This window comes from Uloborus diversus, chromosome 4 (assembly GCF_026930045.1).
Source record: "Uloborus diversus isolate 005 chromosome 4, Udiv.v.3.1, whole genome shotgun sequence".
Lineage (NCBI taxonomy): Eukaryota > Metazoa > Arthropoda > Arachnida > Araneae > Uloboridae > Uloborus > Uloborus diversus.
In genome coordinates, this window is record NC_072734.1 from 108,906,669 (window position 1) to 108,930,015 (window position 23,347).

At 36.0% G+C, this 23,347-nt stretch overlaps 1 protein-coding gene across 1 annotated transcript in view; it reads right to left on the minus strand.

Moving 5' to 3' along the window:
- LOC129219626 (E3 ubiquitin-protein ligase AMFR-like) overlaps nucleotides 1–23,347 on the minus strand; it is a 202,741-nt gene that overhangs the window by 90,799 nt on the left and 88,595 nt on the right. The window contains exon 4 of the mRNA XM_054853884.1: nucleotides 4,011–4,163. Coding sequence (XP_054709859.1) covers nucleotides 4,011–4,163 — 153 coding nt within the window. The remainder of the gene's footprint in view (nucleotides 1–4,010; nucleotides 4,164–23,347) is intronic.

Genomic DNA, 23,347 nt, shown 5'->3' on the forward strand with positions numbered 1-23,347 from the left:
AAGCTGTTAAAAAATGAAACTAATACGCTCCAAGCTTTAGGTGATGCTGATCCAAGTCGCCCATATAGGGGGACAAGGGGGGACTCAAGCCGCCCCCCTTAGAAATAAGAATTTTCATGCTTTTAATGCTTTTTTTCTTTGCAAAATGTATAAAAATTTCTTTTCCAGCCGTTAATGAATAAGACACTAAAAATGTCAAACTTTAATCTCTCTGATCTGTACTGAAATAGGCTTCCAAAGGGAAAATATTCTGCTAAACCATGGGGAAAATTTTTGAGCCCCCCCCCCTTAAAATTTTGCATATGGGCGTCCTTGATGCTGACGTTGATATTGCGAAGACAGTTACCATGAAATGGCAAAATTCTTCGGTAGCTATTATTTGAGAGGAAGTCCTCCTAGTTGTTCTCTTGATAGCCAAAACCCCAACTGATCACAACATTCTGCTGGCAAAATCTGGAAGAGGAACTTAAGATGCTCAACGTATCTCAGGAGAAAGGGGTTTGTTAAAATGTACCAGAAATCCAAAATCATAGATCATGTATCTAAGGTCATATCAACAGTTCTTCTCCTGAATTTATTGAGACTGCTGGGGTCATATGTATATTTCATGGTGTGGTGCTCTAGTCACAGAAAAGTCCCTCAACGATTTCCGCTACAAATCATTTATCAAAGGAGTTGCAAACATAAAGACTGATCTCTAACTCTTCCGTATCGCCGGGTACACCTGTACTTAAAAACTTAATGGTGAAGTAAGATTGGAGTTTGGGAAAGGAGGAATAACCAACTTGTGTGCTCTTGGAATCGGATGTTGCATCCTGACGGAATCTTGAAGATGATTTTGACCAATACATTACCAATTTCTTAGAACAACTTTTCCACTGCTGGTGAACATGACCCTTCCGCCTCAGAATAAAACCAAGATGTCAGCTTAAAGATATTTTCATTTACTAATTACTGTCAGTCCATATTCCATATAAACATTTTCAAAATACGATTAGTAAGTAATAATGAAAAAAAAACTATAATTATAAAGGTGCTGCGAGTCGGTTACATTTACCTTATTTCTATTATTAAAATTTCCATTATTATGCTATTGCGTCACATATTCATTTCAATAAGAATAATGAAATTGAATGTACATGCTAGAAATTCAGAGCTTTTGATTGCTTGTCAGCTGGGTGTCGCAGTGATTGGGCATTGGCTTCGTACTTCTTTGGTATCAGGTTTGAATCCGCAGTTCAAGTGCTTCAGCCGGCGGGTTTTCGAGACACAGAAAACCGTCAGGGTCCTTGTCACATGATTCCAGCGCATTACAGATCCCTTGAGTGTCTGTTTGGCACAGACACTCAGACAAAAAGAACGAGGGTTTTTTTTTTCGAAAATTAACGGTTTTCAAGAACGTATACCTAAACAACCTTTGTAAATGTGACATATTTGTATAAAAACAATTTCACAATAAATTTAGTTAACTTTCACTTTTATTCGGAATGCATTTTTCCCGCCGCTTTTGAGATATAATCGAAAATCACAAAATTTGGCTCCTCTTCCCACCTTTAACTGCCCGTCCACCCAAGGTCGGGGACTTTCAGTATGCTTACCTAATAATTACTTCTAACAAATCTCTTACTGAGGAAGCGCTAACTTTCTGCACTTCTTTTGTCCACTTTCGTTAAATAATGCCATGGATGTGGAGCTAATTTATACTGCATATACGTAATTCTGCAAATCTTCTTCCGATTTCTCTGTAAGGTGCTGTACATATATACAGGGTCGTTGAGGTAAATCTGGAATTTGTTTATTAACTGCCCTCTAGCGGTTGTTGAGTGCATATTTGCGAATAGGTTATCTAATGTGTAGTTCATATCGTCACGAGGCGCGTGCATATAGACACGTTACAACGAGCAACAACATGAGCCGGGAACAAGACAGAAGAGCAGCGATCCTTGAGTCCCTTCGTGCCGGTAAATCACCAAAGGAAATTATTGAGTGGTTATCTTCAGGTGTTATCTTCAGGTCAGTTGAGTGGATGCTTCAGAAGTGCCCCACCGTCATGCACACCAAATTTCCAGCAGCGGTCATAGTCCTTGGGGTTATCAGCAGCGAAGGGGATGTTATGCCACCTCATTTCTTTGAAGAAGGTCTTAGAATCAACGCCGATGGATATTATCACGTATTGGAAACGGTAGTCAAGCCCTGGATGGACATGGTGGCCGCCGGAAGAGATTATGTCTTCCAGCCGGACTCAGCGCCAGCCCACAAGTCGAGAAAAACCCAAGCATGGCTTCACAGTAGTGTGCCCTACCACTGGACACCCGACTTGTGGCCACCCTCCAGCCCGGACTGCAATCCTCTCGATTACTACTTTTGGGGCGTAGTTGAGGAAAAGGTTAACGCAAAATTTCATAATATCAAGGACGCGCTGAGAGCCACCATTACTGAGGTGGTGCCCAACGTGGACAGGAAGGAGGTGAAACATGCATGCGGTCGGTTCCGGTCACGTCTTGAGCGAGTGGTGGCAGCTAACGGCGGCAATATAGAATAATTTCTTTTTATAACATATTTTCTATAATATTGCAAAGTTGTGTACAAAATAAATCTTTTTGGTTTGCGTTATAAGAGTTTTAATACTTGTGTCCCATTTTCCGGATTTACCTCAACGGCCCTGTAAATGTTACACTTTTTTCAATATTTTTGGCCCCGTCCTCCTTTGTCAAAGTACTTTTCATAAGCATATTCGTATTAAAAAATGCTTGATGTTACACTTCTTTCTCTTTCCTTCACCCCTTGTCACAAAGTCACAATTTCACGCACCACCCTCCCCCTGGAAACGTGACATCATTTGTGCTGTAATAATTCACAAATACTTCTTCAATGTCAATCAGGATTGTCAAATTCATTGGGGAAAGAGAAAGTGCGCGATCCTTTCGAGTCAGTTTGATGTTTGTGAATGGCAAGTGTTCTATTTTTTGCCATGAAGATGCGTGTTTAAAATTCTATAACTTTTGATTAGTGTAATAAAATGCAAAGTAGCATATCAAAATAAAGGAAATTTAAAGTTCTACAACTTTGTCGTGTAAAATTTTTACGAATACTGATTCTGTGAGGCACTAAGAGCAAATGCGTGACAAAAGGAGAGAATTTTTCCGAAAACTATCGATTTTTCATAATATATACCAGGAAAATTATTGGAAATTTGACAAATATGTGTAGAAACAGTTTTGTAGGAACTTTATTTAACTTGAATTTTTATTTTAAAAGAATTTATTTCCACTGTTTCCATTTATCATTATAAAATGTATTAAAAACCCAAAATTTGCTTTCCGCCTCCCTCCCACCTTTAGCTCACCTCCTAGGGGCGGGGACTTTTAGTATGTTTACTTACTAACTACCCTTAACAATATTCTGAAGTCAAAAATTATCGCATATTCCATGCACGTTATACCCCTCTTTTGAGCACTTATTCACTGAACTTACAGTTTTCATTCCCTGGTGCACTTGACTAACTTCAACACCTTCTGCCATTAAAAAACAAACAACAGGTTGTTTTTTCTGTCAGACTCAAACCCGATTGCCCGCAGTACGCTCTACCTCTCTTAAAGCCTTGGTTTCCTGGGAGCGAACATGCCGATCGTCGGCGTCGCTCCACGCCGAGGCGAAAACTTGATTCTTCTGTGCATGCGCGCCCGAACTAAATCGACGTCGTGAATGGCCACGCTTGGAATCCAATTGACTTTTATTTCAGCGTCACGGCGAGAAGCGACGTCGAAGATCGGCGATTCACTTCTAGGAAACCAGGGCTTAACTAACAGTTTTGTTATGCTCATATTCACCGAGTTACGAAAACTTCTCACTTTCATTTGATCCACCTTAACAGTAACCCCAAAACAGATGTTTGCTATTTGTTTACTAATATTATAAACACTACCTATTCAAAAGTCTTTAACTTTTCGTGCTACTTGTTTGCAAGACAATGAGATTATCTGAACCAATTCCGAAATAAGGGCACTCACCTCGGCAGCCATGAAAGCAAATGTGTTGATACCAGCATGAAGCCCAACAAATATACAAATTCCAAACAGACTGAAGGACATCATAAGTATTCCAAATAACAACATGAGCACCCGACAGTGGGTCCATTTGGGTGTCGCTGGGGAAAATGAAAGCTAGAACAAAAATTACAAAAATTAACAAAAAATTTTCTCATAAGTCAGAAGGAACAAAATGCACAAATTATATTAAACTGGAAAAAATATCAATCAACGATAAAATTAAAAATTTTAAAAAAGCCCGACTGAGTCGCAACTATAGAATTAAGAGGGAAAATTGAAAATCCTTTTAAAAGCCTTATAAGGTAAAGCACTAGTAGTGGCCACAGTTAAGCATATTTTATGTCTTTTTTAAACTGTGGGTCTACAATATTAATTCAAATTTTTTAGCTCAATGAACGTATTATAGCCCAACTATTCCCGAATCGTCCATTTTCTAAAAATGCCAGAATTTCAATTTTTTCAATTTTTTATCCATTTTTTCCCAAACTTCAAATTTGATCCAATAGTGGCCACTCCAAAATGTGAGATTTTCAGTAGTGGCCACATGCATGAGTCAGTAGTGGCCATCTGACATCCTTTCTTTAGAATTCACATTACTCACTTTAAATTCAAATAACTGATGGATAAAATTGATTCAATATGTTAGTTACATTAAATACCAATATAATTAATCACATTTTTATTGTACATTCCTTTCTTCAAAGTACATACGAACTTAGGATAAAATAAAAAGGTTTTAGTAGAAAATTTGTACTTGTATTTTTTGTACTCTAATGTAAAAAATAAAATAAAAGAAAATGAATGTACTTATATAAGTATTCTACATATGAACATTGGTAAGAATAAAACTGAATTATTATTATCACAACGAAATCATCTTTACTAATAAAAAAGCTGAATGTCTGTCTGAATGTAAGGATCTCTGTCTGTCTGGATATCTGTGACGCGCATAGCGCTTAGAATTTGGCACAAAGTTAGTTTGTAGCAGGTGGGTTTGCACCTCGATGCGATTTCTCGAAAATTCGATTTTGTTCGTTTTCTATTTCAATTTTAACATTTTCCCGAGCACAATTATAAGATGGACGAGTAAATTACCAAGTTATCATAACGTTTGACCGTAACATGGGCAAGTCAATTGGCGAGAAAGTCACCATACATTATTTGTAAATACATAGGCGAACCAAAAGACCTTTTAATTTTTCTATTACGGGCAAAGCCGTGCGGGTACCACTAGTTCATTAAAAAATAGTAAGTATACAATTCAATGCAATTCTAGGACAATTTGTTTTCTACAACTTACCAAGGTATATCGATGGATATAGGAAATTGGTAGCATAAGTTTTCAATACTACTTAAGGCAGGGTGTCCATGCTCCTAGAAAGTCATGGATTTCGGCTATAATCAAAAATGGTCATGGAAAGTCATGATTTTCGGCAAAAAGTGCACAAAAATCATGGAAATTGACAATTGCTCATGGATTTTGATTTCAAGAACATGCATATTTTTCGAATTCTGCACATTAGCTTAAACTTACGCATCTTGGCCATTTTTTACGCTATTATGTGATAATTCCAATTTTTCACATATTTCTAAATCCGATTGCATCCGCTTCTTTAATACTCGCTCATTTTTCTTTTCCTTGTAATTTTACCTTTTGGATATTTATAATTATGTATTTAGCATTATTTTTAACCCTCCTTATATGTCTTATTGTGTAGTTGAAGACTTTTAGACTTTGCCGATCGCATCTAATTTTGCCGATCGCATTCGATGCAAAAATTTTAAGTCCTCCGTGTTGATTCAAGAGACTCATAAAAATTATCATTAATTCTCAGCTATGTCTTAAGTTAATGAAGATTTTAGAAAATAAAATTGGTCTGAAGAATTAATTACGGACTTTTGTACATTGGTAAAATACAGAAATCAGGGAATTTTCAAAGGTAAAATTTTTAAAAAGTCCGTAAATGTTACATATTTCACAAATTCGGAAATTTTACAACATTTTTAACCTAACATAAAACTTTGGTAGTAAATATCTGGTATTGTCTGGCAAATTATTTTTTTAAGTACTTTAATATTTTATTTTTTCTGATTATTTATGCTATTTATTGTAAACATAATTTTAGTAACTACTAAATTATTGCTAGTCACAGATAATTTAGAAAACTACTAGTAGTACCATGCTCCTATTTTTTATTCGGTAAGCTTTGAAGTTTTATTCGGTAAACTGATAATTTCCCCCTTCCCAAAAATTCGAAATTTGGGCGTCCCTGACTATTAGCAGTCATAAATAAATATGAATCAATAGACTACCAAAGAGAAAGTTATTTCCATAAACAAGTGTTTAACTGCGAATTTTATATATCATGGCTTTTTCTAATTTTACTGTGTGTGACTTACTTCTAATAAGTATTTTACCTTAAAAAAATCTGTATTTTCAAGAAATGATTGCTTAAATCTAAGAAATTAAAAATTATCTGCTTTGCTTAGAAAAAGGATAACTTTGATCAAGCATTTTGCCCTTCCTCCTTCATTTCTTTTACCTGCTCAGCAAGTAGGTTGCAATCTCTCTCTCGGTTCTAGTAGAATGTTTCTCCTCTTTTTGTACTAGCGCGCCAAATTCCTGTTTTTTTTTTCTTTTTAAACCAACAAGCTATTTAATAATCCCCCCCCCCGTGATATGCACCCCTAGGCCAGGGTCTATGGGCCTAGAGGATGACCTGTTGAGTAATCCGGGATTGTCCATAGAAGAGGTAAACGCACTAGCAATCGCCACAGTGAAGCATATTTTTGTGGCTTTTTTAAATTGTGCGCCTACACTATCAATTACCATATTTGAAATTCAATGAGCATATTATAGCCCTTCTCTTCCTTAATCGCCCCATTTTTTAAAAATGCCAGAATGTCAATTTGTTCAAACCGCAAATTTGATCCATCAGTGGCCATTATATAATGTACATGAGTCAGTAGTGGCCATATTGCTGTTTAGAAGTGGCCACCAGGTAGCCACTTCTAGATCACACAATAATATTATGTCAGAAATGAGGAAGGTTTTTATGTAAAGAGATTACAACCTATTAAAAGGAAAATTGATTTGATTTATGAAAAACCTTCCTGATTCGGTAGTGGCCACTCGGTGGCCATTTTTGAATTTCCCAACTTTTTTGGTACCAGTAGTGGCCAGGTAAACTGTCAGCCAAAAAAGCAACTATTTCGAGTTGAAAACGTTCCAAACATGATCTTTCACATTTCATAATATGGTTACAGCTTTAAAAATATTATTTTTGAGCATTGTTCTATTCATAATACAACACAATGTTTACACACCTCGTTACGGAGAAGCGTTAGAAGACAGCTGAAAAACATCGACAATCCAAGCGTATTAAATAGTTGATAACAATTTTCCATGATACTCTACCTACTCCTCCTTGAACTGCCCACTACACTATAGCCTGAGGTCTACCTCCTGCAAGTTTGAATCCAATGGGAACCCTAGAATCCTTATTTTTAAAGTATAAACCTTAAAGTGGCCACTACTGAAGCAGTGGCCACTACTGGTGCATTTACCTTACTGTTAAATAACAATTTCAAGTATTTTATTTGCTAACAATTAGAAACTGGCAAGAGATAAAAATTTTAAATCATTGCGTTTAATTTCCTTACGGCCAACAATGAATTTGGTTATCAATCCCCTGAATAAAGGCTTAGCCGTTATTAAAATCTGTTTAAAAAAAAAAAAAAAATATATTCGAATTCTATTAAACATAGAAGTTCTGAACACATTCTATCAGGCGCAGAAAAGAATTCTGTTTATTTTGGTATTATTAAAACTTTTAACTATGTTTTCACTGCAAAAATCACGAAAAACCTTTTAGAGTTTTTCAATTAATATCTTCGTCAATTAATGTCATCCAAAGATGCAACCTAGCTAAGAACACTCTCGATCAACTCTCTTTTCGAACATTATTTTTTTTTTCAAAATCGGTCCATCCGTTTATGCGCTAGAGTGCCACAGACAGACACACAGATACGTCAAACTTATAACCCCCTTCCTTTGTGTGCTCGGGGTTAATAAAATATTTGATTATGTAATTTTTGTATTTTTTATGATAAAATTTCAACTCTCAATTGATGATTGCATCGATGCTATGTTAATCTTTTTTAAAATCGTAGTTTACAATACTTGTCCGCTCTGATGGGAATACCTCCGTCTAAATTGCCATCATGTTTAAAATTGAAGATCCAGACTAGAATATAATAAAGTCATTAAAACGATTTATTGATACATCAGCAGAAATGTCGCCCTTGTTTTGTTTCTTTGACAGACATCCGCATTACAATTTTCAGAGGCCGGACCGAGATTCGAAAGGCTTTAACTTCAACTTGTGAGAATTTGTACTGAAATAAAGATGCTTTTTATAGCTTAGAAGCGCGCGCGCGAGTTCACTGTATTGGTAAATTGCAGTGCAAATTGTTTTGTAAACCGGTATTTATCAGGAATCTCTGCTCCTCCGACTTTATTGCGTTTTCTTCATAAGCGCTCCAGCTCCAAAACCAGTTCGACTTCGACTTTACGACTCCGATTTCTAGGTTTTTACTGTGAAATAATGATTGCTGAGATAATTTGATTTAATTTTTATTTTAAAATTTTGATTAAATAATTTTATTTTTGGTAACGGAAAATAAAAAGAAATTCGGAGAGCTTCGGTCTCAGTGAATTCGTGAAATCGGGGTCTGACTGTATATTTTTTAGTTTTGGCAAAGGGGGAGGGGGATCCTTCTTTTGACCCAAAGGAAAGAGCTGTAAACGATTTTTTAAACTGATGTACTAATTTTGATGAGTTTTCCTTTTTATTTATTAAAATTTTTATAAATTTGTTTTTATTTATTTATTTTTGTTGAAAAGGAATTGAAGATTTTTTTTTACGGCGAAAAAAAATTAGCCACATTGTTTAAAAGATCATTTATAATTTCGTTTATTTATTTTTTACGTATCTATTTCATCAGATGACAGATTCAAGTTTTATTTTCAATAATCGACTTTAAATGTTAAAATGGTATGTTAGACATAATTTGCAGTCTCAGCTGAATAAGAGATAATTGATCAGATGCTAAAAAGTCGATGATGAAATACGGGAAAGTAGGCTCATTTAGTTCTAGATAGAACGTAGGGAAACTCCATGAATGACAGAATATTTTTTGATTTTTGTAAAAGTTTAAGTGATTACAATGAAATTATTTTCCTTAGAACACACATTTTTTCTCTGCATTTTATCGTTAACAATTAAAATATGAAACAGAAAATTGCTTCCCCCCTATCATGTTTATGCTAGTTTCTGCTTCGTAACAAAAAGAAGTTTTTGTAAAACAAATTTTTAAACTTGTTCGAACAAAACGACATTTATATGAATTACGTATTCAATTTTTATTCGTGGGGTCGGTCCACTCATGGGCTAGAGTAGGGGTTCCCGAATAACACAAAAAAACTAAGCGAAAAAATATTTTATATTTCTTTAAAAAAAATTACTCAAAAATCGCAGACGCTATAATAGTAAAATAATAAACTCTAATAGAATAATATTTGTATTAACTGGGGTGTACAGGCGGGGGTAAGAGGGTCCCATGGCGCAGATTGCGTCACTGGAAGTTTTAAAGCAGTTTTTTCAGGGGGTATTTCTTTATTTTTTTGAGGGATTTTATTCAGGAAGGGTACTCCGTAACACTTGAGGAGTGTGTTATCGCTTGGGGGGGGGGGGGATCCTGTAATTTTCAGTCTAAAATCAATGTGACGGTAGTGAAGTTCACGAGAAAATTTCACTGATTTTAAACTTTTCCGGAGTACAAATGCCACACAATGATGAAGTCCCATCCTAAAATGAGCTAAGCGAGCTCAGTAACCAATTTAGTTGTGACTGGAGTAGTTTAACTGTTTAGAGCGCTAGAATGATAACTAAAGGGCCATTCCCTGGAAAACGGTCATTTTTGACGCCTCATATATGTCATTAAAATAATATTTTAAAATATATGAAAAAAAAAAAATTCTGCTGAACAAATTCCATATCTCAATCAAAACAAATTTCCTCACTACCATTTAAAATTATTCCTTTTTAATGAAATATATGAACCGTCAGGTGCGGGACAAGCGGTTTACTTTTTCGCGGAATTGCACTAAAACTAAATCCCTGTGCAGCCCCCCAAAAAAATCCAACTGACTGAAGCTTCCCTCTTTCTTCTAAATTAAGTTTACTTCAACTTTTCCACAATCTTTTGCCATCATCGTTAAGGGGGATAAACCGAAATCGCCAATAGTGAGACGGGCAGTGCTGCAATTCTGCGCCCTCTAAGTCGGTGGGAGTTCTCGTTTGCAAGCACCAAGCTGCCTCTCTTATACGCAGCCGGTTATTTAAATAATGCTAAATTTGCTCACATATACTTGCAACACTGTCTGAGAATTTTAAGTACATTATGTGATAAAAAAAAATGTGATGAAGGTGTTACATCAGGCTACCCAACGATCCAACGCAGTGACAAATTTTGGTGATCCAGAACCTGTAGGGATTCAACGATAGAACAAGTCTTTAGAGCAATGAGCAAAACAACAGTAGAATGCTGAATATTTACAGCTTTTTGTTTCCCAGTTTGGAGATCCCCCAATCCGTTTCTAAAGCATACCAGAAGTTTCTTCCCTCTCTGCGGTATTGACTCAAGTTGGTAGTGGTACTGCTCGCTGTACTGGTCGACCACTGATAATAAGGTGAGTTGTGATTAGGCGTTTAACGTTGAGATAGTAACATAAAAGGATATTAAAGGCAAAAAATTTAGTGGCATTTCTTTGTAAAAAAAAAGTAAGCAGTTAGCTCTCTAGCTTCTGTTACTAGAGTAGTTACTACACTGGCCTCAAAAAGTTAAGGTACAACATGTTTTTCGCAGCTCACCATAAAATAAAAAATGGCAGTAACGACAACATGCATAATTTGCATGAATGATAATAACAAACTTTAAAACCATTCATAAAAAAACGATAGCCTCCACTTTTATTCTGTAGGAAAGACAATATCTTTATGAGTGAGGAAAAAATATGCAAATATCAAACTTTCGTACTTTTGTCTGGGAGTAGTATTGATTTTCAACTGTTGTTGGCAGTTTCAGTGACAATAGAGTTTATAAAATCTCTCACAGACGTCGTTTGCCCGATTCGTTAAGGTGGCGAGCAGTTGGATGGATGGAAATGGGATTGTCTCAGGCTGATGCTGCTATACGTCTCAAAGTGTCTCGTAGTGTTGTTTAGTGACTTTGGGATCAATACCAATCAGAAGATTTTGCGCCCAGAAGACCAGTTCCAGGCCGACCACGAGCTACAATACCTGTAGAAGACCTTTTTCTAGTTCTTTCGGCCCGAAGGAGAAGAACCACCACTGTGCCGCAGCCCGTTGCAGACCACTTTGTAGCGTCAGGAATAGTACAGTAAAATTAGGCCAAAAAATGGCCAAACCCAAACATCCAAAAAAAAAAGTGAAACCTGTTGCAAATTACTTCTTACCCTTCCAGCAAGAAGGGGTAAAAAGTCCCAGCACTTTGCGCGTCGGGTTTTGGGGGGAAGGGGGGGAGACGAAATAATCCTCTATTTAAATAAAAATAATTTCTATTACTTAAAAAAAATTCTGAAACCTCGCAGAAACCACTCTATAATAGTAAAACAATAAACTCTCACATAAAAAAATTCTAATTAACCGGGGTGTACAGGCGGGGGGGGGGGGAATGGGGGGGGGGGTGTCCATGGAGCAGCTTTGCGTCATTGGAATTTTTAAGGCAGTTTTTTCAAGGGTAATTTCTTTCTTTATTGAGGACTTTTATTCTTGATGGGTACTCCGTCAAACTTAAGGGGTGCGCCATCGCTTTGAGGAGGGGGGGACCCTGAATTTACATTCTAAAATCACAGTGAGTGCACATTTGCAGTGAAGTTCACGAAAAAATTTCCCTGACTTAAATTTTTCCGAAGTACAAAATGCCTCACAATGATATGGTAATGTCAGAATGATAATTCTAAAAGATCTAAGCGAGCTCAGTAACCAAATTATTTGTGACTGGAGTTATTAAACTGTTTAGAGCGCTGGAAAAAAAAATTCCTGTGCAGCATAAAAAAAGTTCAAATTGACCAAAGTTTCCCTACTTCTTCTTGATTAACTTACTTCAACTTCTCTACAATCTTTTGCCATCACCGTAACGGTGGGACAAACCGGAATTGCCAATAGTGAGACGGGCAATGCTGCAATTCTGCACCCTCTAAGTCGGTGGGGGTTCTCATTTGCAAACACCAAGCTATCTCTCTTTTACACAGCTGGTTATGTGAATTATGCTAAATATGCGGACATATACTTGCAACTCTATCTGAAACTTTTGAGTACATTATGCGATAAAAAAAAAATTTGATCACATCAAACATCAGCAATCCATCGATCTAACGCAGTGACAAATTCAGGTGGTCTAGAACCTGTAGTGATTCAACGATAGAACAAGTCTTGATGAGAGCAATGAGCAATACATCAATAGAATGCTAAATATTTACACCTTTTTGTCTCCCAGTTTGGAAATCTCAATCCGTTTCTAAAGCCCCAAAAGTTTCTTCCCTCTCAAGTTGGTATGGGTATTGCTCGCTGATGATAAGGTGAGTTGCGATAAGACCTTTAACGTTCGGGTAGTAACATCAAATCATATTGAAGTCAAACAATTTTGTGGCATTTCTTTGTAAATTAGGTAAGCACAGTTATGTCTTTAGCTTCTGTTACGAGAGTAGTTACTATCTGTAAAGATGTGTAAGCCCAAACCATCTTTTACACCGAATGGTATGAACAGTAAAGATGGAATAACAAATTGCTAAAAACTTCTGGTACGAGTTATGCGCTGATCCTCCATCAGTATTCGATGAATCTGGTTTCAGAAGGAAAGAAATCCTGTATCGTTAAAGTGCTTTTATCTGAAGCAAAAGGCTCATCCACCACAGAACGAACAGCTGGTGTCATATATGAGGCAATGAGAAGCAAAAGGGATGTAAGTGGACATTTTCAAGTTTTGAATAAAACGCGTTTAAAGATAAGATCCTAGGTAGGCTTTCATTGATTTTTTTTTCTAAATCATGCTGTATAGAAGCAACTACCAGGTCTACTAGGACCATTTCTTGCCCCAAGACATAGGAGAGGTTCACCAACCATTTGTACTGGTTATCTCCAAATTTTTAATTTTGCCCTTTGCTTCTCACTGCCTCATATGTAATAGAAGGAAGATACCCGCTTGAACATATTTTTGGTAATGATATGTAAGTTTCAAGGGAATATGCCAGCAATGCAGCGTGTAGGTCACTTGTAAGTATGGGAAAGCTAGTGTCATTTTTGATGAGTGTCAAGAAAGCACCACAGAAATATAAATGAAGTCCTATTACAACAGCCAAGCCTTCTGCTCTAGAAGACTTTCTGCGTCTCATATCTTGTGCTTGCTCTGAGGGGTTCATTGGATATAGTGAATGTTTGAATAGTCTGAAAGTAGACTGAAGTGCTCAATTATATGCACAAACTGTGTTAGACATAGCTGCAACAATAACGATTTTGCTGAGGATCTAGATTCCAAAAAACATCTTGATAACGAAGACTTTTTGTTACAAGCTTAGGAGAAATCATTTGAAAGCAAAAAACAGCTCAGCGTTATTTTTCTGGCCATTTAATCAAATGAGCACCATCAGAGGGGGTGGGGGGGGGATGATAATATTTTAGTACATAATTTCGTTTTGGGACGTGAGCTACTGTTCTTATGGGGTGGACAGTCCTGATTTATGCATTTTAGATATGCATGAAATAATACTTCTACTTGAAATAAAAGGTGGGGGGGGGATTTATTTTATTTGGCAGAGGGGGGGGGGGTGTTGTAGCTTTGAGAGGAGGTGCACCATCGCTCTTGGAAAATGGACACACTTGATTTCTAACAATTTTCTTAGCATAAAATAATGTTTCCATATGAAATGTATGGAGGGGGGTTCGGGGGTACTGCTTCGCTTTACGGGGATAGGGGGGCTCTGTAGTATTTGTGGGTTTTGTCATCCCTCTTGGGGGTCAAACACCTTTAATTTTATGCTTCTAAATTTAGTATAACATAATATTCTCACTTTAAATTTATTCTAAAAATTCTGAAAAAATACTCAAAACTGCAATTTTTAGATGCCCCCCATTCCAAAACCCGACGCACAATGGGGTGGGACTTTTTACCTGTTCTTATTGGGAGGGTAATAAACAATTTGCACCAGGTTTAGCTTTTTTTTTTTTGGATGTTTGGGTCCGACCCCTATTTTTACTGTACTAAAAAGGAATCTCTGCTACTATGGTGCGAAATCGTCTTCACAATGCAGGTCTATATGCAAGACGACCAGTGGTGTAGGTTCCGCTCAACGGACTCCAGCGAAGGATCCGCTTATGCTGGGCAAGAGAACATGTTCCTGAATCCAGCAGCAATGCACTTATGTAATGTTCGCAGACGATTCCGGATTTACATTGGAGAGTGATTCAGGGTGTCTACTGATCTGGAGGGACAGCGCACTAGATACCATCAATCCAACTCTGTTGAAAGGCACAGTTATAGATATGGTGGAATCATGGTTTCGGCAGGCATCTCGCTCGGTGGTCACACTGACCTGCATGTGTTCCATAGAGGAACTCTGACTGGTCTGAGATATCGAAAAAACGTATTTTTTTATTTCGAAGTTGTAGTAGCGGGGAAAAGTTCCGAATTATAAAGGCAAAAAAAAAGGAAAAAAGAATTTTTGAAATAGATTGACTTCCTTCGTTCGCGCATGAACACTAAAGTTTGACAAAATATGAAAAAAAAAACAGAATTTTCGCGAATTTTTAAATTTTTTTTTTAATTTGATGTTTTTTAATGTAATAGTTTATAACGTCTTTAAACAGAGCCTCAAATTTTGCGTTTGAATTTGGTTTCGATAAACTAATACCTTCTGGTCACGTATAAGCTCCAAAATTTCCCAAATTAATGAAAAAGTTACATTTTTATGGGTTTTTGGTATTTGATGAATAATCAGTATTTAAATGTAATAGGGGAAGTATTTTATCAGTAGAATGAAAATGAGATATGAAAAAAAAACCTTATCATGTTCAGACAATGTTTTCTAGTCGCGCAAAACCTTAGAAACTCTCGTGCGTAGACGTCGGACAGCAATCCAGAGAACGTCACTCGCCTGGATGCTCGCCTCCGATCCATCTCTGCCTTCCTATGACCATGTCAGTCGTTTTCCTACATTGTTTTTTCAGTCTGCATGTCTTAGTAGTGATCCCAGTGCACTATTATTTCGTTCGACCTAGCTGTTTTCATTCTGCAACTCTTGTAGCTTCCTGTCATAATATATGCCCGTACAGCAGGCAGTTTGACTTCTCCATTCAATGAGTTGCCATTCCGCCACGTGTTTGGGCTCTTGGATGGCAAGATAACGTAGCCTGATACCTCTAAAGGGTCAATTCGTGAAACCTTATTCGACTGCTAAAATCTTCCGATATTTAACTTTCAGAGTATTGATTACCTCGTCCCAGAGGCTGACCGAAACGTTCTCAGCAACATTTCTTTGATATTTCAAATGCAATTAAATCAGGAACCTGTCAAGAAGACTTTCCTGTACGAAATATAGGGTGTTTAGCACATTCAAGGTGGTTGACAAAAGCAAATAGAACTCTCATATTGTGTATATAAGTGAAGAGAGCCTCGCACAGAAACCGCGCAAGTGAAGAGAGCCTGAACTTCAAGAATTAGTTTTGCTTGTATTAAAATCATACATATCTATCTAACTATCTTTAGACAGCCCGAAATTTGTTTACCAAGCAATACAACATATCAGGTATTTGCCAAAACCTTTGCTTTATGTTGTCGACCCTGCGATCAAACGGAATGGTTTTTTCGTCCGTCCAGAAAACTTCCATAACTCAAGCTGAAAATAAATACATAAATGCTTGGGGTTCGAGAATTGTGAAGGCAAGACAGATATAGATCTAAGAAGGAAATAGTTAGGATATTCACGCCACCAAAAATCAACTTCAATGCGAAAAAATACTCGGAAATGGTCAACTGGATGTATTTTGAATTATCTTTCCCCCCATTGTTGGCATAAATCAGTAACGATGACGACATCAAATCACACATCTACAGTGACTCAATCCCTGACTTAGAAGGCTTATTTTTTGGTGAAGTTAGACATGGATGATCTGAAGAGCAGGGTGGTTGTTATAAATCCGTCTCGAGATTCAAGTCCACAAACTTTTCCTGATGCTACCGTGACAAGTTTAACACAGCGTTCAATAGTCTGCGTGTGCTCTGGGAATTGCTTGAAAGTAATGTTTCAGACAGCCAACTTTTCATCAATGAGCCCTTTAGAGGTACTAGGCTCTATTGTCTTGCCATCCAAGAAAGGAAACATGTGGCGGAATGGCAACTCACTGAAATGGAGAAGACAAATTGCCCATTGCACAGGCATATATCATGACAGAAACCTACAAGAGTTTCAGAACGAAAACAGCTATATCGAACTAAATAACAGTGCACTGTGATCACTACTGAGAGATTCAGACTGAAAAAACAATACAGTCGACTCCCGCAACAACGCGATTCGATTTCCGCGAAAGGGCTAGAACGCGAATTTTTCATGAGTAACGAATTTGACATCTGGTGAGTTTCTCGTCGACAACGCGAATTTTTTTGGAAGAAAGTATCGACTTTATTATTGAATACTAAATATTGATTTCGTTTGAAATGTTATTACATCTCTTTAGCATCACTGAGAGCGAAAGTTCTCACACCAAACTAGTCTACGCATCGCGTTGTTAGTGCATCAAATAACTACTCAGCATGTTTCATTTATTTATTTTTTTCATTCTAATTATTAAAGTTGATGAAATATAATGACACCGTAGTACGCTGTTTCATCCAAAGTTTGAAGGTGGAAAGAAAAAGAAAGTTTCTCCCCCGTTCTGAAAGTTTACGATTCTCGATATGCTTTTGAACACAAAACGTCGACGGTAGCACTAATAAGTACGAATGAATCTTCCATTCGTACAATAAAAAGTCAAAACAAAAAGATATCCGTAAAAGTTTAGAACTTAGTTTTAATATTGAAGCTTGCAGAGTAGTGTCTAAGCAAAGCAAATATGTATTATGAAAACGGAAGCTGAACTTGTACGTGGATTAAAGTGATCGGGGAGAGGGGCTATTGCATTAATGAAAATGTAATAAAAGAAAAGGCGAAGCAATCCTTTTTTAAAAATGTATTAAAAAAGGATAACGACCTGATCATAGAGCATAAATCATCACCATCTTTATTTTTCAACTCATGAATATTTATTACTGTATCTACTGTACAGTACTACTATAGTGCAGCTTTTATCATTACTACATACTGTGCGCGTACCGTGTTTTATTTTATGTCTTTCCCTCCCATTGATCATTCATTTTGCGCATCTTACAGCATTTTATGCTGAATAAAACGGCCTTTTTTGTTTTTTAAAAATAGTAAAAGTTCAGCTCTTTATGTAAGAAACTGTAATGTACAGTTGAGGAATGCTTTAAAGCAAGTTAAAGGGTGTTTAACAGTGTCTAAAAGAATTTGGTATGTTTCTAAAAAAAATTTTATACGTACATTTTTCTACAACGCGAAATTTCGACTTACGCGACGAGTCTTGGAACGCATCCCTCGCGTAAGTCGGGACTCGACTGTATAGGAAAACAACTGATATGGTCATAGAAAGGCAGAGATGTATCGGAGGCGAGCACTTCATCCACACGTGTGACGTTCTCTGGATTGGTGTCTGACGTCTGCGTACGAGAGTTTCTAAGTTTTGCGTGACTAGAAAACATTGACTGAACCTCACAGTTTCTTTTTCTATCCTATTTTCACTCAACTGAAAAAATACTTCGCCTATTACTTTTAAATACTGATTATTCATCAAATACCAAAAACCCATAAAAATGTATTTTTTTCTTATTATTTTGGGAAATTTTGGAGCTTATGCGCGACCAGAAGGTATTAGCTGATCGAAACCCAATTTAAACACAATGTTTTGAGGCTCTGTTTAAAGACGTTACAAACTATTGCATTAAAAAAACATCAAATTAAAAAAAAATTTAAAAATTCGCAAAAATTATGTTTTTTTTTCATATTTTGTCAAACTTGAGGGCTCATGCGCGAACGGAAGATGTCAACCGATTTACAAAATTTTTTTTTTCCTTTTTTTTTTTGCCTTTATAATTCGCAACTTTTTAGCGCTATTTCAACTTCGAAATAAAAAAATAAGTTATTTTCGGCCCACCCTAATGTCCGCCCATATGCTGGTGCTATTGGTAATGACTTTATTTTGATGGATGGTAATTAACGACTTCATCGAGCTTGGATAGTTGAGGAATATTTTGAGGATCACGGTTTGAAACAAATAGAATGACCAGCTCGATCTCCAGACCTGAATCCGTAAGAACATCTTTGGGACTAGTTTGCCAGACAGGTAGCTGCTTTAAATCTTCCTCCAAGATCGTTACATGAGCTGGAACAGGGCTCTGTGTTTGGTCTTCGCTTCCTATTCCGGTGTTCGACAACTTAATAAACAGTATGGAAAATCGATGCCGCCAATGCATTCAAGTTAGGTGGGGGGGGGGGACACATTCTTTATTAGAACCCATTTTTGTATTGATTCTATGACATTTTACTACATAACACTGTGATGTTCTGTTTTCTTCAAGAATGGACTTTTCCGCAAAGATTGCTTTTTTTGTTATAAATCGTTTTTGCAATATACTTATACAAAGTTCTATGCCGTATTCAATAAAAAATTATTTAATGCACCTATCCTCCAAATTTTTTGTTACTGCATTCAATCATTTCCACATCAGAAGCAAAAAACCGGTTGTACCTTAATTTTTTGAAGCCAGTGTATCTGTACTATACGGATTTATAAACCGAAACCATATTTAACACCGAATGGTATGTTCAGTAAGGAAGGAATAACAAATTGCTGAAAACTTCCAGTGCAAGTTATGCACTGATCCTCCATTAGTATTCGATGAATCTGGTTTCATAAGATAAGAAATCTTGTATATCGTTAAAGTGTTATTACCTGAAGCAAAAGAACCATCCAAAATCATAAAACCAACAACTGGTGTCATACAGGTAAATGTTGTACAGTGGCTCCCAAAAGTGTTCGTACACCTTGAAATTTTGTAGTAAAACCAAAATAACGCAAAACTGAATTCGAATATGAAGTCCAATTTTTCTTTCACACTATTCCTATGCCTTTCTAAATAAAACCCAGTAGTTTTTTTCAAAATATTGCCAGATTTTATTTTTGAAATTTGTCAAAAAACGAAGAGATAGAGAAAAGATACGCCACAAAAGTCATCGTACACTGAAATATTTTCGAATAAAATCATAATTAAAATTATCATATATGGTTTTTCCATTATTTTTGCATTGTAATAATACTATAATGCCATTTGCCTTTAATTTTTTGTGTATTTATTACCTAATAGTCTGCTTATTATTTTTAAATGGCAGGTATGGGTAGAAAACAACAAACACGATTCGAAATTTGATTTTTTCCCTCACAGTAGCCGCAAATTGGTTTGAAATGTCTCTAAATTGGTTATTTTATACCATTCTATAATGAAGTGCTCGATAAAATGCTTTAAATACAAGAATCGGATCGAAAACAAGGTAAGAAAAGGTCAACTGGCAAAGTTAACAAAGCGTGATCGGAGATTTACAGTTAAAAAATTATGAAAAATACACATTTGAGTGCTGAAAAAGTATCTGCAGAATTGAATGAAACATTTTACGTTTAATTTTTACCTAAAATTGTTCGCCAAAGTTTCTGATTAGCTGGACTAATTGGGATCTCTTCCCGCAGAAATTTTCCAGTTCGTGCGAAAAACAGTAAGCTTGCGCTTTCCGTTGTAAAATCAATGATAAATAAGCTCAAAACGTTTTGGAACAACGTCTTACTTATAGATGAAAATAAATTCAACATTTTGGGTTAAATTGTTGTATAATTATAAATGGAAGAAAAAAATGCGGAATTTAATCTTAAGAACTTAGTTTAATCAGTTAATCAGGACGGTGAAGGAGTTCTCGTGTGAGGGTGCATCTCAGCATCAGGACTTGGAAATTTGGAATTTTTTGGTGAAATAATGATTTATGCTGTTCATTTAAATATTTTAAAAAACAATCTTAAATCATTAGCCCAAAATTTGGTAATAGGAAACAACTGTGTTTTTTTATCAAGATAACGATAAGAAGCACACGTTCGCGTTTGGTGCTTCAAAATTTGTCCTTAAGCTTAGAAATATCTCCTCAATCGCCAGATTTAAACTTAATTGAACATATTTGGAGATATCTGGTGGCTAGATTACAAAAATACACCATTGAAACGAAAAGCGAACTAGAAACAGTATGACTCGTAGTGCGGCTGAACACTTACTCAGAAATTGCACAAAAAAAGAAAGAAAAAACAATGAAATCTATTCCCAGGTGATTAAAAGCTGTTGTTGTTACTGCATGATATTCTACTAAATAATAACTTAGTAAAAAGTTAGATTCTTTACTAATTTTTTGATATTTTTTCAAAGTGCACGAAGACTTTTGTGAGATAAAATTCCGGCACTTTTTGGGATTTTGATTATTAAAAAAATTAAGTTTTAATGTTTTATTAAAAATTTTCATGTAGTTTTGTTTAAAATAGATCAAAGATCTTATAATAAAATACCTATTCCGAAATATTAATTCTAACCAATGAATAAGGGCCTATTTCATTGAAAGTCGTAGGTGTAGGAACACTTTTGGGAGCCACTGTATATAGAAGGCCTCTTCTTCATCTTGTTTTTTTTTTCGGTAATAATCTGCAAACCTCATGGAAATTTGCCAGCAATGCAGTGTATATGTCACTTGTAAATACAGTAGACCCTCGTTTTACGCGGGTTTATTTTACGCAGTTTCGATTATACGTGGTTTAACATTTGACACATTTATTTTATTTTACGCGGATGAGTTTCGGTTTTACGCGGATGCGGCGATGCAAACAGATAAAATTTTCCCCTCTTTTAAAATCCAAACTCCTAAAGATTGCAGATTACACGTAATAAACTGCATTTTGGCGTGCTAATAATCGAGCTTGGGCCACTGGAGACATTTTATGCGATTAGTTCTTAAGCTCTTTCCAGAAGTAAAGTTATTAAACTCACACAGTTCAGAATTAACCGGAAGAAGAGCTTTTAGGAGTGACAAAGGAGGTCAAAACCAACGAGGATACCGACATTGGTGACACACAACCAAAAACGTTCACATTGAAAATTTTGAGCTATTCCTAGACAATAGAAATGATTTTTCTGATTTTTTAGTAAAGGAAGATTCTACCATGGAAATGACGCAAGTGGTCATGGATGCGTTAATGCTCCTTCAAAGAATTACAGAGAAAAATTCTTAATGATTGCCAAAAGACTATCATTGCCAGCTCCTCTTTATAAACAGAACAAAAAATTAATTTATGTTTTCTTCGTGCATGTTATGCATAAAAATCGATATAAGTACATATTAAACTTATTATACAATTAGTCACCACTAGAATGTAGTATTTTTTTATCTACAGAACCAAACCCCTATTTTAACACTACTATTAGGTCTCAATTTAAGCGGCATTTCCGTGAAACGTAACCCCCCCCCCCCCCGTAAAACGAGGGTCTACTGTATGGAAAGCTAGTATCATTTTTGATGGGTACAAAGAAGTGGAAAGCACCACAGAAATATCATCTGCGGCCTATTACAACAGAGAAGCCTTCTGCTCCGTGCCACGTATCTCGTGCTTGCTCTGAGGGGTTTATTGGAGAAAGTGAATGTTTGAAAAGCCTGAAATTGGACTGAAGTGATCAACTATATGCACAAATTGTGTTAGACCAACAATAACGATTTTGCCGAGGATCTAGATACCAAAAAGATCTTGATAAAGTAGATTTTTTGTTACAAGCTTAGGGGAAATCATTTTAAAACTCCAGTTTTAACGGAGAGTTAATCTCAATCTAATGATATAGTTGAGGCATGCATGTAATATTAAAAATTTTGAGTTTAAATACTGCAAAAAAAGCAATAAAGTATGAGATAAAAAACAGTTCAGCGTAATTTTTTTCACCATTTAATCCAATAAGCCAACAGAGAGGAGGGGGATTAAAGATATTAATTCGTTTTTTATTGTTTTTTTTTGAAAGGGGGGGGGGGGGTAAGCCACTGTTTTTGTGCATTGTTTTTCATGCATTTTAATTTTCTATGAAATGATACTTCAACATAAAATGGAAAGGAGGGGGGCGGTAAGGAGGTCTTATTTTACTTGGGGAAAGCTGTGGCTTTGAGAGGAGGTGCGCCATCGCTCTTGGAGGACATACTTGATTTCTAACTTTAACTTTGCAGGAAATATTTCCACTTGAAATGTGTATGGAGGGGGGTTCGGAGGTACTGCTTCGTTTTACGGGGAGAGGGGGGCTCTGTAGCTTTGGTGGGTTGTGTCATCCCTCTTGGGGGATAAACAACTTTAATTTAATGATTTTAAATTTAGTATGACATAATATTCCCTTTACATATAAAGAATTTGTAATGCATTCTTAAAAAATCCAGAAATAAACCCAAAGTAGCCAGTTTTAGATGTACCCCATTAGACGTCCCCGACGCAGAATGGGGTGAGACTTTTTACCTGTAAAGTCCTCAATCGCGGCTTTATTATAATATTCCTAGATTCTTCGAGATAACATATCTGACAGTACATTAATTTTGATATTGAAACATTTTAATGTGCAAAGATGTTTTAAAATAAATATTTTTGCGAAACATTTTTTACAATAATTCTCAATGTTTTTTTACTCTCGTCCCCGATAGCATGGAAATAGGATAGTAGATATTATGAATGTGTTGATAATAATAAAAGCATAAATAATTAATCGTCCATTGGTTAATCGCAGCAAATACTTTATTAACTAACAAGAAGTTCTGTCTAGAACTAGATGAGCCTACTTTCCCGTATACCCATACTACTTTCTAGTACCTGATCAATATTCTCAAAAATAGCAAAAATCGCAAATTTTTTCAAACATATTTTAAAAATACTTTAAGCTGATTTCTAGGAATAAAATAATCCCCACTCATCTAAAAAAATTTTATGCGTAAAAAAAAAAAAAAAAACAGCAACTTTTAAACAAAGCAGCTAATACACTTTTTTCCATTAAAAAAAATC